The sequence below is a fragment of the Centruroides sculpturatus genome, unplaced genomic scaffold, assembly GCF_000671375.1.
Source record: "Centruroides sculpturatus isolate CEXI.00-Female unplaced genomic scaffold, Cexi_2.0 scaffold645, whole genome shotgun sequence".
NCBI classification, from domain to species: Eukaryota; Metazoa; Arthropoda; class Arachnida; order Scorpiones; family Buthidae; genus Centruroides; species Centruroides sculpturatus.
Window position 1 is genome coordinate 348627 of NW_019384838.1, and position 16134 is coordinate 364760.

At 28.0% G+C, this 16134-nt stretch overlaps 1 protein-coding gene and 1 long non-coding RNA gene across 4 annotated transcripts; one reads left to right on the forward strand and one right to left on the reverse strand.

The window, feature by feature from the left end:
* Window positions 1-96: 96 nt before the first annotated feature.
* Window positions 97-5079, forward strand: LOC111630255. 2 transcript variants are annotated; one of them, XM_023374332.1, is made up of 6 exons: window positions 97-251; window positions 3292-3333; window positions 3416-3464; window positions 3738-3855; window positions 3926-4065; window positions 4141-5079. In XM_023374332.1, the coding sequence occupies exons 1-5, from the start codon at window positions 165-167 to the stop codon at window positions 4026-4028; spliced, it is 399 nt and encodes a 132-aa protein (XP_023230100.1). In that variant the 5' UTR covers window positions 97-164; the 3' UTR covers window positions 4029-4065; window positions 4141-5079. The 2 variants fall into 2 exon arrangements, with proteins under 2 accessions (XP_023230100.1, XP_023230101.1); XM_023374333.1 differs by having other exon boundaries at window positions 4144-5079.
* A 5243-nt stretch (window positions 5080-10322) lies between these two features.
* On the reverse strand, window positions 10323-15034 carry LOC111630262. Of its 2 annotated transcripts, XR_002757486.1 has the most exons (6): window positions 14920-15028; window positions 14769-14824; window positions 14590-14694; window positions 14339-14422; window positions 11882-11917; window positions 10323-10380 (listed from the first exon to the last, which is right to left on the reverse strand). It is a non-coding gene; the product is annotated as an uncharacterized LOC111630262 (long non-coding RNA). The 2 variants fall into 2 exon arrangements; XR_002757485.1 differs by having other exon boundaries at window positions 14769-15034.
* Window positions 15035-16134: the final 1100 nt, after the last annotated feature.

Below are 16134 nucleotides of genomic sequence, written 5' to 3' on the forward strand. Positions count from 1 at the left end.
TAATGACACAGAGTTTGGTAAAAACTTAAAAAATAAATATGTAAAGACAAATTATATTCTTCGGATGTTACCAAGCTTTCATTGATTGGGAGTTTACAGTATCGTGTCGCATTGTGGTCATAATTGTCGCATTACGATAAAATGGGAATAATAATTGATTAATTATGGCTATTAATCCTTCTGACGATGCAAATTACAATCCCTACTCACTGGGAGGATTGAAAAGTATTTTCAAAGATGCATTCAACACTGTAAGTAGTTTGAATCCTTGCCTAATATATGTTTAACTATATCAAAATTTAAAAAAATAATAGTCTAGTAATAACAAAATACACTTATTAGTAAATACACTCAAAGCAAATAAATTGACGAATTTGATGAGTATTTGCTATAAGCCTAACAATAAAACTGAACGATAGGTTTTCTTTTTATACACGGATATAATGGATAAAAACGATACTCATCGGTACTCGCGGCGCCCACAGACTATATAAAACAAAGGGGAGCACAAGCTATAAAACAGAGCATCGTACGTGTATATATATACAGGATACCCTTGATTTCGAAATTGCATTAATCAAATATAGTGGTACCTCGGTACTCTACCTCTAGAACANTTTTTTTATTCTTTCAACTCGGCTCCTTCCAAAATTAAAGCCTGCTCCTTCAGTTTATACCAAACATGTGAAAATTCGGCTCTTTTTGAGTTACATGCGGCTCTTGTTGAAAGTGTTAATTTCTGCTTTTTATTACTTTTTTTTACAATTTTATTTTCACAATTTTGTGAAAATATGTTTATTAAAAAAATTCAATATTTGTTTTATATTATATTTATATTGTATAATAAAATCGCGGTACAGAACTGCGGTACAGAATAAAAAAGTACAGAACTGCGGCTCCCATGCATTTTGCAAAACCTACATTTCGGCTCCCACTGAACGTTTGCTTGCCCACCCGTGGTTTATGCTGAAGGCCGTAGTGATTTTGTATGGGGCCTGAAGTAGAGCGGGCCCCTTTAGCCTTTTGTTTTTAAAGAAAAGAAATACGCAGAATGTTTCTGTATTAATTAAAAACATTTTTACTGACAGAAAATAAAATACTTAAAACTAACGTTAATTTTATAAAAGTATGAATTACAACGAGTCTCAAGTTTTCTTGGGACTTTGATCTTATTCTAAACGATTACTTGAAAACAGAATCAAAAGAAACGAATGTCGCGATGATTAAATGAAAGTATGAATAGTATATAAATTAAGATATTGTTTTTTGATAGGCGATTTTAAAAAAATATCCATTTAAAGAACATAAACGAGTCGGTAATGGCAAATGTCAGCATAACTTGGAATATTTTCGAGAATTCAACAGAAAAAGATTGAAATTCACATTCCATAAAATATGATTTTATTTTTCTGCAGGTTTTTATTTTGCAATAAATTTGTCTGTAGTTTTTTTGCTAATTGGAAAAACATAAAAATGCTCTTTTAGTGAGGAGTGTAGAAAAATATCTTTCATACTGATTTGCATATCATAAATTACTTTGTATTTAAACGTTTATACATCTATATATTAATTGGACTGCAATTTTGGAAAAAATGTAGACTTATAATTTCTTAATCNATTGGAAAAACATAAAAATGCTCTTTTAGTGAGGAGTGTAGAAAAATATCTTTCATACTGATTTGCATATCATAAATTACTTTGTATTTAAACGTTTATACATCTATATATTAATTGGACTGCAATTTTGGAAAAAATGTAGACTTATAAATTCCCATTATCGTTCGTCCGTTCGTCGTTCATTCCTTAATCTCGAGAATGGAGTGAGATGGATGAATGCGACAGGTATAGAAGCCTTAAGGGCAGGAAGTCCTGAATATAGAAACTTCCGATGCTAATCGGAAGTCATTTTGTTTCAATTCAAAAATTTCCCCCTATAAGGTGTTAGATGTAGTCGTGCTTCCCCTGTTAAGGTGTTGTAGTCGTGTCTACCGGTATGACGCTATTCTTAAAGGAAAAGTATGATGTACAGGAGCAAGCCACTTCTAATTTGAGATGACGAGGATATATTTTAAATAAAATAAATTAATAATATGATTAAAAATTGCAGCCCGGCATTGTAACGATGTCACAATAAATAATTGCTTGTATGTATATATATATATATCAAAATCAAAGGTTTATGTACGACACATAATGTATATTTTGCCAATCATACAAGTCTAAAATCGCACTTCAGTAAACCGGAAGTACCGCGATTAGTTCTCCAGACTCGAAGATTTAATAGACGATTTCAAATACTTACACCACATTTTGATTTCAGTTTGTTATGTAATTTAATTTGATAGTAATTATATATTTATCAGATACTTTCCTAATTAATTTCGTGTTTTTAGTTGTTTGAGATGAAAATGATTTTTGTTCAGCCCATAGTAATGGGGCGCATCCGATTTCGTTAGATTGCGATTTTATTTTATCTTCTAAAATTTACTTCTTTCATATTTTTAAAGCAATTTTTTAAATTTAAACATTCTATTTTTCTCCCTTAAATATCCGCCCTTATATAGCCAACTAAGGCGATTAATTTTAACTTATTCTTTGTTTTATAAACATAGGAGCTGCCCATAAATTACGTTACGCAGATATGGATGAGTATGCTGATGATTGTTACATACTTTACAAAAGGTGGTGTGTTTGCATAAACGTCCCGCAATGTTAGGATCGCAACCCTTGGATGAGACAGAGTTATTCGTTTTTTGTTTCCAGAGCGTTGCATAGCGAACTATACTTAGGTCGCTGCTTTGTACTTAACTGATAAAATAACCTAACATTCAGTATCCTGTGTTATGTATTATACCTTAGTACAATTAAGCTGGGCGATTTAGGATATGAATTAGAATACGTAATTTTGAGGGGAGTATGTGCAACACTTTAAGGAGCGTTACAAAATGGTAGTAGAAAAGTATAAAAGTAGTGTTACATAATTTATATATTAATTCCTAAAGTTCCTTATAACTATTTAAGTGAAACGAAAACAAATATAATCTACGTTGAAACAAAACAAATTTAGTACAGATTATATCGTGTTTATATTAGCAACTATTTAGAAGTCAGTAAGCCTATAGCAAAGATTTAAAAATAAATCCTGTAAATAATTAAAGAGTATATTCTACAATTCAATGTTGATTCTTACTTGAATATGATGATTTTAATTAAATAAGCTAAACATTAATTTAATTTATTTAAATTTTGTACGCTAAACATTAAAATCAGCAAAATTTTCTGGTTTTTTAGTCAATTGAAAGTACACGGCGGATGTTAAGCCTAGGTGAAGAGGTTAGACTATTTTAAAATTTAATTTTTTTATTTTATTGCTAATCAGTTTGAAATTCTAATTATTTTGATATTTTTCCATTAGGCTGAAGATGTCGGAAGAAATACTATGGTCGCTTTGGGAGAACAAAAAGGTAAACTATTTTTATTGACTTAGAATCTTTAAAATAGTATTTTTTTAAATTTAAAAATATCTAAATCTTGAGAAATAATGTTTAAAGAAATTATAAAAACTTAAAATTGGTAAAAAGCAAAATGAGTATTAATTATTATAAATATTTAAAATCTACAATTTTGAATCTTTATAGGCCTATTGTAAAATGTATACAGTAACTAATAATGATTTTCATCCGTTTGCAGACTCGTTAAACATTTATACTTTATTTATTGAAAATATTTGATTATAGAGCAACTCGGGAATGTAGAAGAACATATGGATAGTATCGCTGCCGACATGGATACGACAGAAATGTATTTAACACAGTTGGAGAAAGGTTGCGGAATCGATAGCTCCGTTTATCAGAAGTAAGTGAAATTAAATCGAAACACATCACTTATTATCTGAGATAGTTTAATTCATCTGTAAATTAAATAGCGAGTGTAAATCTAAAGAGAACTCTGGTGCTGATGAAAAAGTAAATTCTGATAAAACTAAGTCTTCTGGAGGATTTTTATCTAAATTGGTTTCTAAAAGCTAAGTCACAAAATAATCGTTGGGAAAGAATTAATAAGATAGTAAGTTATTTTTTTTTAATGTGAATTAATGGAATAATCATACTGTTAGTAAAATTTATTTATTTATTTTTTTAGATGAATTTCAAAAAGTTTAAGAATGAAAAAATGAAGAGCACTACTTCCAGAGCAGAGACAATTTCCATATTTTTATTATCTATAAATATAAATATATATACCTGTAGTTATTCAAACTTATAATCCTTATTTATTTAATGTGTCATAAAATGTAACGAAAAATGTTTTTCGTCTTTCTATAGATGAGTATATTTTTTGCAAATTAGAAATTTTTGAATGGAAAAGGTTTATCTTTAGCCAAACAAGCGAAACGAATAGCGCTTACGTTCTTCTAAACGAACATGGGAATTTCTTATTAATTTCCATTGAAAAGATTAATATTTGAAGATCTCTGTACAGAAAAGGAATATCGTGATGACTAAATCAAAATATAAACAGTGCCTAAAATAAGATATTGTCTTTTGATAGGCGATTTGTCCCCCAAAAAACTCATTTTAAAAACAAACAAGATGGAAATGGCAAACGTCAGCGTAACTTAGAATATTTTGAAAAAACCAACAGAAAAAGATTGAAATTCATATTCTGTAAGATATCAATATCTTATTTTTCCAGTGAGGTTTTTGACATATATTATATTATTATATATATTGTAATATATGTATATACTATACTATGTATATATAATGAAAATATGAAAATATTTTATTATTATATAGCTTACATTATATATTACTTTCCGCTAAGAGTTTTTATTCCTGACTGATTTTGTAGCATATGCTGTATAAATTATTGAGAATTTAAATCTAAAATAAAATATTCAAATATGTATTTATTTTATGTTTTATTTATGTCTCTTTAGCAGACATGTCGCTTCAATATTTCTCTAAACATTTCCAGACACAGGATAAAGTGGAATCATATAGGTTATTCTTTTGTATTTTGATATACTTTCATTAAAGTTGATCGATTTTCATCGTGCCTTTAAATTAAGTTGCTTCAATTATATGAGAACGAAGAATAGGAATTTCTTATTAGCAGTAATCATATCACATGCAATTCCTCGAAGATCTTCGCCTAATTATTTTTAAAGAAAGATTAGGTTCTTTGTAAATACAAGGAAACCAAACTTCCTTCAAGTTTAATGCAAAGACTAGTGAACAATTTTTGCAGGAATTTCTGTGTCTTTGTATTAAATTTGACTCTCAGATTCTATCGCCTAGTGTAATCGACTTAGGTTATTCGATATAATTAAATAGGGCTAATTATGTATGATATTAATTGACGAATATAGAGTATAATAGTTTCTTTTTAAAATTATTATTAACTAGCATATGTACCAGGCAATGCTCGAGCATAGAAAACATCGAACAGATTTGAAAACCAGGAAAACTTATCTTTCTTTTTTTATTTACATATATTCCTTAATATAATTTAAATATAGGGGAGACCGGGGCAACTTCGGCATGCGGGGCAAGTTTGTCAAGCGCTTTTTTTTAAAAACAAATTAAAAGGAGACTTTGGTTATAGGTTAGGCAGTTGAGTTTTATTGGTGGCTTGTTGAGTGTAGTGTTTTTATTGTTCTCCAACAAGCGTAGTTGAATTATCAAGCAAATTTTCATTTTCGTTCAATTCCATATAATATTTTTTTTCCATTTATATTGAATTGGCAGGTTTTGTTATAATTCCATGATAACGAAAGTTACTTTTCCTGTTAGAAGGATGTAACTTCAACTTATTCACGTGGCCAGATCGTGGCTTGGCATTCTGTTCTCAGGGTTGTACTTAATGTTTCGAAATCATGACTAGCGGGGTAAGATCGGCAACATAAAGCCACATTAGAAGCAAAGGATAAAAATCAAACAGATGATAAATGAAAACATGTTTGCATTTGTTATTCATGTATATATGTCTTTGAACTTGCATTTCGTTGTAATAATATTAAATGGGTGTTGGATTTGTATTTCTTTGTTTTAATAGTGAATTCCAACTTATACATTGTTAATAACATAATTTTATATACGTGCCTATCTTGCCCCATTACTGTTGCCCCTATACCAGGGGCAACTTTAATAAAAATAATTAAAATAATTACAACTTTACAAAAAGAGAGAAGTTGCCGATCTTGCCCCTATACCCGGGGCAACTTCGTCAATTTCTCTCTTCTTGTAAAGTTGTAATTATTTTAATTATTTTTATTTCCAAACTGATTTTAACCAGTTCTATAGTAAGGTAACATTCTAATAGACAATATGCAAAGCTTTTTTTTTCAGTTTACAGCAGTATTTATTACACAAAATTTAAGTAAAGCTTAACATGCCGATCTTGCCCCGGTCTCCCCTATATTATTATATGTCACGAAATATATCATTTTAAATTATTTTGTTGCAGATTGAACTGATATAAAATATTTCTATAAAAAAGTAATTAACCTTCGCGAATATTTCTGTCAAATACAATGGAACAGGTTTATACAAAATTACTTATTAATTAATTATTTAAAAAAAATAGATTTTATATCAACGTTTAACAAGTGTAAACTAAGTGTACTTTTCGAACTTGTTCGATGTTTTATTAAGATAATCGAGCATCGCCGATACATTAGCCAGTACTTCGATATTTTTAATAAGTATAAGGTATAAATAATTTAATATATCGTTTAGAAAAATCATTATAAAAAGTTTTAATTGACATATATTTTAGCTTCTGTAATTCTGAGTAACATTTTGAACTAAATTCATGTTTCCATTCAATTTTATCTTTATTAGCATAAAATTAAGCTGTAAAACTGAATTAAGGGAAGTCCCATGAACTTTGACCTATCGACCCGGAAGTTTTGCGAGCACCTCACTGACAATGAGAAAAGCTTAAGTTTAAAGTTTGAGCTTTCTAGACCCAGTAGTTTTTTCTCTACGTACCAGTACGTCTGCAGTGCCGGATAAAGCAGAAGAAAATACAGCTTTTTTGGTTATTTTTGCAATTTTAAATTGTTTATATTTTGGCAACCGCTTCATAGAAAATATTGAAATTTTGCACAATAGCTAAGAAAACAATTTTATTTCGAACGGGATATTCAGAATTACTATAGGTGTTTGGGGGGTGGCGAAATCGATCCCCGAGAATCGGCAACACTGATTCCTGTATATGTAGTCAGTCAGTGACTTTTTTACTTGGTGGAGAGTCATTACTGTGACTCCTGATAATATTTCGGTTGCGTTTATCAGACTATTGTTAAATATTTAAAAAATTATAAACAAAATTATATTCTCAGATATATGCTGATAAATACATTGCTTTCGAGATAATATGTTATTAAAATGTTATTCAAACTTTTTATATTAGCGCTAAAAAACTAATTCACAGGAAGTATACGTGAGTGGAATAAGAGTTTTCAGGCGTGTGATACAACTAAAATATGTGTTCTCTGCGTTATGAAACGTTTAATTTTAAATATAAATTTATGTTTAATGGTATTTATGCACGTGATAATCTACCGTCTAATCGTTAATTTTATTTTCATTTTTTTTTTCTGTTCGAGCTTGAGATAGGTGAATGTACAGAGTATATAATCTTTATTTAGCTAATGTACTGTACACGGGGATACTCAGGTTATCTTAAGAAAACATAGAATAGGTTCGAAATTTACACGTGGTTTTGTTAAACACCACGTGTAAATTTCGTTGGTACAAGAAGTAGTTGACGAGTACATATCATATATCGAATAATTTCTTCCGTCACGTTGTCACGAATTTGTCACGGTAATCCTTTCTTAATAAAATAATTAAGTTTGATTTATGTATCTTTGTTTAGACTTGTTCCATCATATTTTACAGAAATATTCGCGAAGGTTAAAAAAATTTTTCTGAAACTATGAAGAATATCATTTTACGCAATTTTCCAAATGAATTGCTATATTATTATAATAATATAATTATTATAAAATCATACTGTACAATTTAATAATATAGCATAATTGTTTTTATGGCTAAATTTGTTTTTTATTTCTTGATTAGAAATTAAATAGAGCATTTTTTGCATAGAATTATAGTTAGTTCTGTGCAAAAGTAATTTTATAGATGTGAAATACAGTACTTTCTACACTTTTTCAAATTTAACTTGAAGGATTTATTTCATAAAAATCTATTTCTAAAACAAAACTTATAAATAATATTTAAATACAGATAGAATAAACATTATAATATTTTTCTTTACATGACTACAATCTGACATCAGTTTACATCAAGACCTTTAATTTTAAATACAGTAGGTGTTGCTTATTGTATTCGCGGATATTCTTATTAGACCTCTAACATTATGATGTTGCAAAACAAAAATTTAGACGTTTACTCTCGTTAAACGTCCGTTTTAATCTTGAACTCAATGCTGTGCACATTACTATTGTTTAAATTTTCAGTTCGGACACTGGATGCTTCGTTTATAGACTAGCTATTTCCTGTTGTTGAAGAGTTGTTCTTCATTATTATTTAATTAAGTCAAAGGTCCTATATTGTACTTCTTAGCGTAATGAAAGACGCAAATAAGAGACAAAAAGACATGCCAAAAGAATGTAAAATTTTAGATTGCTATGAGAAATTGTCAACAATGAATCAATGTTGCGCAGATAAAAATTTCAGGCCAGTTTTATGCAAGATTTAAAGAACAGAGTGAGCATTAAAACGTCAATAGACAAAAAAAAAATTGAAAATTGAAAAATATGATCACATGATTCGCAAAAGAAATCAAATAGGAAAATACAGTGAAGTTGAGTCAGCTTTGAAGCTTTGGTTTAATAATGTTTTAAAAAACTTTCGTAAATCACTCTTCTTTTTATAAAACTACTAATGCAGAAGAGCAGAAACGTTAACTATAAATTTTGGAAATAAAGATTTATTGCAAACGATGAGTGGTTCAACCGGCGAATAAAAGGAGACAACCATAGGTATAGATGCACTCGTAGATAGGAGAAAGGTTTTGATTCTGTATCAACTGAATTATGGATAAAGACAGAATGACCAAACATTATTCCTGAATATTCACCAAGAAATATCTATAATGCACACAAAACAGCGCTTTATTTTCGTGCAATGCCTGATAATACAAACGTATTTAAACACGAACATCCTAACAGATTTAAATCTCTGAAGAAACACATTACAATTTTTTGTGTGCTAATATTCAAAGCCAGAAAAAAGACTTATAGTGATTGTAAAAAGTAAATATGTTTTAAGGACGTTAAGCACACTTACAAATTAGTATTCTGCTGCAAATGCCTAGAAGGTAACTTACATTTTTAACAACTGGTTATTTAAACGGAATATAAACTTGTAACGGAACATTGTTTGTCGATAGAAGTTTCAACAGCATATTCATGTCTTAAGAATGCATCATTAAGAAACATTAAAATAATATTGCTTCTTGTGAATATTCTCTGATCACTGATTAAGCCATGCGATCACGTAATCGTATCTAACTAAGGCATACTTCAGAAATTAAAATATATGGAAAAATTTTAGGAGAATTAGATGATAGTAGAAGACGAACTGGTTCGACTACTATTGCTAAAAGAACTTGTCTATATGATGCTCTATATCTTATGACAGTATCGTGGGATCAAGTGTCTGCGAAGATCATTGAGAATTGTCTTAAAAAGCATCCCTCGTCTTAATGTATCAATTTAAAGCTTATTTAATGTATATTTTCTCTATATTGTCAATTTTCGAGTTTAAATTTATTTAAAAATACAAGAGAAAAAATGTGTCAAAATTTGACTCTTTCCAAACTGATGGTTCGTGCAAATTTCCCTCAATGAGACCATTACATAGTTTCTAAAAATTACTTTCCAGTTTTGTCCATATTTCCGAAAATTTTTAAATTTATATTTGAAAGATTATTACTTCAAGTTTTAGATTTAAAAATTTTGAAGTTTAGACTTTAAGATCAATTCGCTATTATTAATCATATTATATCCTAAACATAATACGATTGATATCAATTTTGTAAGAAAACACTTATTAATTACATATATATTCGATTAACTCAGAATTTTAAAATTATTTTATTATTTTAAAATATAATTAATTTACGTAATATACAAATTTAAATTTCATTAAATGTATTTTAATTTCAATTAATCAAATTGTTTTAATTAAATATGATAAAACTTAAAATTAACAACTTGAAAAAATCTAATTTAATAAAAAATTGTTATAATTAAATTCTAAAATATATTCGTTTAAAAAACGTTGGATAGTAATGATGATGAATACGATGAAGAAGATTAAAAAGTCCTCCAAGGCCACAGTACTTGAATGGTAAAGAAAATCATATTTAGTAATAAAAATGAATTTTATTATATTAATCTAAACAAATTTCTTAATCTTTTTACAAAAATAAAAATATAATATATAAAAATATAATTAATTGATAGAAATTTANAATACAATTAATTGATAGAAATTTATTTAATTTTAAATTTAATGTATAAATAAATAAAGTACAAATTAAATATTTTCATTCATTTAATATATATTTAATTAAATATTTAATAAATTTAAACATCATACATATGTTGTGTAATGGTGTGAGGCCTACCATTTCCCCCTCCAACATCTGTAATTTGTTGGTATTATATATATATATATATATGTATTCGTGAATTGTATCTGTATGATTTTAATCACTTTATTTTAATCATTTTGCTAATAATGTATTTTCAATAATCAGAAATTTTATTGTATTTTAAACTCTTTATGTGTTTTATATCCTTTTTTTTGGTTCTGTCTGGCTGTGTAAATAACAACCGTTAGCTATCAGACAGATGTCCTTTGAACCCACTTTTGGAAGATGCGTATGTAAACGCGACACCGAGATTGTTTGTATATCAACCACCGTTGTAAAGGAATTTCGTCCATTTTTCCGATTTTAGGGACCTCCTTTCCAAATTTTTAGTAATATTGATTTAAAATAATTTAGAGAAACAAATTAAACCAAAACAATTATCAATTAACTGTTATAAATCTCAACATGCGAAGGAAAAAATGAGGAAAATGGCTGTCGTTTCCCCCTTTTTCGATGGAGTTGTATGACCGATATCACATGGACGCACATCATTCTTCATTGACAAGAGAGAAGGAGGACCACTGGATAACCAATCATGTTTTTTTACAAATTACTTTACCTTCTACCTGAACAAAAGCATGACTGGTCAAAAACGAAGAATAAAATAGAAAAAATGATGAAATTCAGGGAGAGTAGGACTGAATGACTGGTTGACTGATCGGGGAGAAAGCGGACTTAGTGATTTACTGACGGACTGAGGACCGAGCGACTGATCGACTGACCTAGTGAAAGACTGAATGAAGACCGAGTAAAAGAGAAAGTAGACGAAAGGGTGAAGAGCACAGAGAGAGAAAGTGAATAGAGTATGTTGTGAGTCGCGCAGTTCGGATACTAGGTACCCCCATCTTCTTATAGATAGAAGTAGGCCAACTTCCTAAATCGGATTTTATAATTTTGTTTTAAAATTTTATTTTATTTTATTTTTTTATAATAAACTTTCTTTTTATTTGTACTTGACTTTGTATTCATTCCTGGACTTCGGAGTGACTCTTACCCTCGCGCCTTAACTATTTGTTTCTTTGTCTAAATCGGAGGTGTGTCCGACAAAACATACCTGCTGGCAGGGCCCTACCCTAAATGTGCATAACTGTAATTTTGACGGCTCCAATCCCCACAATGGCTATTATCAATGTAACGAATTATTTTAAAATGTTAGTTATAAATGTATTTTAAAAAATAAAATTACCTTTCCTTCTTTCATTTCAACACGAGAAATACAAATCTAAAAAATAAAAATTAATTAATTAACTTCATATTGTTGTATAAAATATTTTAAATATTTGATGGAAGTACACCACCGGTTTTCTGGCACTCTTGGTGATCCAGAACCGGGTTAGATTATCCATTTTGCCGGACTAACAGTGGTAGGTAGTAAAATTCAGTAATATAACTCTTATTCACTAATTACACGCCTCCTGTATCTCTAAAGTAATAGTGATTGATAGAGACTTAAACAAAAATTATGTGAATTAAAATGATCCCCAAAGTATTATGTAAATTATCCCCAAAATTTTTAGTCACTTTTACGTGAGAATAATAGCCTAAACGGCAACAAATTTTCTATACAGTACTATCAACACTGAAAGCAAACGAAAAACAGTGCCGCTGGCTGTGACCCAGTGACCTAGTCTGGTAAATCGCGGAAAATTCTGGTGTCCACACGTAATTATGTCCGGATTGAAAGAGGTGCCGGACCATCAATTGCCGGAAAATCGGCGATGTACAGTATCTAAATTTAGGGGAGACCGGGGCAAGATCGGCATGTTAAGCTTTACTTAAATTTTGTGTAATAAATACTGCTGTAAACTGAGAAAAAAGCTTTGCATATTGTCTATTGGAATGTTTCCTTACTATAGAACTGGTTAAAATCAGTTTGGAAATAAAAATAATTAAAATAATTACAACTTTACAAGAAGAGAGAAATTGACGAAGTTGCCCCGNCTGTTACGATATTTTATTGAAAATAAAATAAAATAAATGCCATCTATACACTGCTATATAGCGGGGATTTGCTGCTATTATCACAAAGGTATTTTTCTAAATTCCTAAATATTTGGTCCACGGGGATCTGTGATATAAAACAAAATACTTTAACACAAATCTTGAAAGGTCTTTTATGGGAAACTGCTATCTATTTAGGTGTCATAAACGTGAAGAAAACTGCGAAAAATTCTACGTGACCAGCCCATTGGCGAGGAGCGAACCCACGACTAAATAAGTTACCAGTGTTCGGTGGTTATATCGACTCGGCCAGTGGACACTGGTGGGCACATTTGGAAAGTATGCAGGAAACAAAAACATATACAGGGTGAGTCAAATTGATTCATCCTGTATATGTTTTTAATTAATACAATGTACAGTACAATCTTGCAAATAAACAAATGTTTTCTTTCCATTAAATTCACTTTACTTCCAATAATCCGGCAAACTTCTTATTGAATCCGATTCTGTTTCGGTTTCAAATATTACGGATTACCGAGATTGTATTGTATTGTATTTAAGAACAAAACTGATTCTAAAAAAAAAACATGTTATTTTATTTATTTAAGAGAGTTTTATCATCATTTGCAAACTTAAAAAATTACAATAATGAAATTTTCTCAGTAATTTTCTCTATTTTATGATTAGTAAAGAATATATAATTAAACCATTATCCAGATGTAGAATAAAACTTTATAGCACTATAAAATAATTTTAAAACGTTAATTAGACTCGAAAAGAATGAATAATGCATAAAAAAACTGTCGAAAATTTATACGTCAATATTTTATTTTACATTTTTGTGTATTCGAATAATAATCATTATTAATTTACTTATGATTTAGACAATCGAAATTGTTAATAAAAAATATGCTTTTTATTAAATAATTATAAAAATTGTATAAAAATTATGTTTTAAGTATTTCTTATAACATTAACAATCATAATTTATAGACATTAAACCCCAAATTACAATAAAAAATGTTTTTAATTTAAGCGCAACGAATGGCCAGCAGCTGCCAAACAAAGAATATTTACCGAAATTCGTATGAATAGCTCTGTAATATTCTATATATAATTTTATAAAATATAAAATAAAATGAATAAAAGTTACAAATTATGTGTAAAATTTTGTAAGTTATTTAATTATTTTTTAATATTTTTTTCTTTTAATTAAAATAATAAAAGAGGATCAACTACTGTATTCAGTAGTGCCCAAATTGCTGCCTTCAGGGTCAAACTGGCCTGCGAAATACTTCACACATCATTTATGAATAGGGCCACATTTTGTATATTTGTAATAATAATATATTACAAATATACAAAAAGTGGCCCTATTTATAAATGATGTGTGAATGTATTTAATGTGTATATATATATATATATATACACAGTATTACAATGTAATCACATATAATTTAAAGTTTTTTACCTCAGTTATTTTAAATACTGTTTTAGTTTGTTTCAAGTCAATGTATGCTGCTGTTTGGTAACATTGTTTGACAGCATTATATACCTAAAAAAATAATAAATAAATACTTAAAATATTAAAAATATGTAGTATTAATAATATATATTATAGTACTACATATAGTACTAAAGTTCTATAATGTATATATATACAGTATTACAATGTAATCAAGAATATTTTGAAGTTTTTTACCTCAGTTATTTTAAATACTGTTTTAGTTTGTTTCAAGTCAATGTATGCTGATGTTTGGTAACATTGTTTCACAGCATTATATATCTGAAACATAATATATTTTTTAATTTTATTAAAATACAAAAAAAGCAAGAAAAATAAAACTGAAATAAATGCAATAAAGATAAAATTTATAAAGTTCGTATGCTCATTTGCTTTCAGTTATAATTGCACTGATTTCTTATAGATATTTTATTAGCAAAAATATTTACGTCAGGATCAAGAACTGTACACAATCTTTCGAGTTTTTCTGCTGTTCCCAAACGTTTTTCATCTGGATTATTTGAATCGTAGCAATTTTCAAAAACTTCAAACGGCTGAAAAATAATTTTCTATTTATTTAAAGCATGTTTGAATATCTTTAAAATTTAACGACAAAGTATCTATTTACTCTAGAGATATTAAATCTTCTTCCACATTCCACTGCAGATCGTCCATTTTTTAATGCTAAAATTAATTATAGAGTATTAACTTTTTAAATGTATAACGATCATATAATCTTTGTTATAATAAATTTTAAGGCGTGAAAATAGTTATCTTACCACAATAACGATCAAGAAAAAATGACGAGCACTCCTGAGAACCTGAGACACAATATATTGAGCAGCAAAGAAGAAATATATTGAATAAAATGGCTAAATAATTCATTTCCAATATAAAAGTTTTCTACTCTACGAAGAACTACTTTATACGTTTATAGTAGAAATTTAATTTATTAACATTACTTTTTCCTTATTTATATATACAGTATAACAAAAAGTAGGTTAAATAAAAAAATTTATTAATAATTACATGTACTTGAAAGACAGTATTATTATTGACAAATGATAAATAATGCTTATGCAAATTAGAGAAAAAATATATCTCCATATATATTTTAATACTTGTCAAAATTTATATTATAATTATAATTTATAAACTATAATTTAGAATTATACGATATTGTTCAAAATTATTGTTTATTAATAACTGATGATATTTTTTTACAATATACGTATTTTTTAAATATAGTTTATGTGTATTTTTAAGGTTAACTTGTTTTTATAAATGCATGCATTAATTCATATTATTTATTTTTGATAAATATAAAGATAAATATTGATTGATGGTATTTGAAGAATTGGAAAAATATTCAATAATGATAAATATTTTCCTGGAAGAAAATTATTTTAATTAAGTTTTAACCAATTATTTATTTAAATAAGTATAATTAACTTTCATCTATCGTGAATAGTATAGTAGTCTGAATGAGCATGAATTAAACTTTAATTTATATCTTATTCAAATTGATAAACTTTACTTGAATAAGTTTTTAACACTGAAACATTTGGTTAAAAAATGGAAATTCCAATAATCGGAATTCGACCAATCGGTATTATTACCAGATTAATGAATAATGTTGTCCTGTAAAACGGGTTCAAAATAATAATAATAATAATTAATTAATTAAAATTTTCAAAAATGAATTAAGTTTATGTGATGTTATATCTACTGAAGAGACCCTGTTACAGTCAGGGCAAAATGAATTTGGAGGTAATATTAAACTAATAAAGTTGGTTTATTTTAGAAAGAACTTACACAGACCAAGTTCTTTTAGAAAGAACTTGGTCTGTGTAAAATCCTATTTTTTTAAGAACATTTAGTTTTAAATAATTTCCTGGTATATCGGTAAAGACTGACAAGAATAATTTCTCCTTGTTATTCCAAGAAGTGTTTTATCTTTGACTTTTTTAAAAATATAACCTTTTAACTTATCA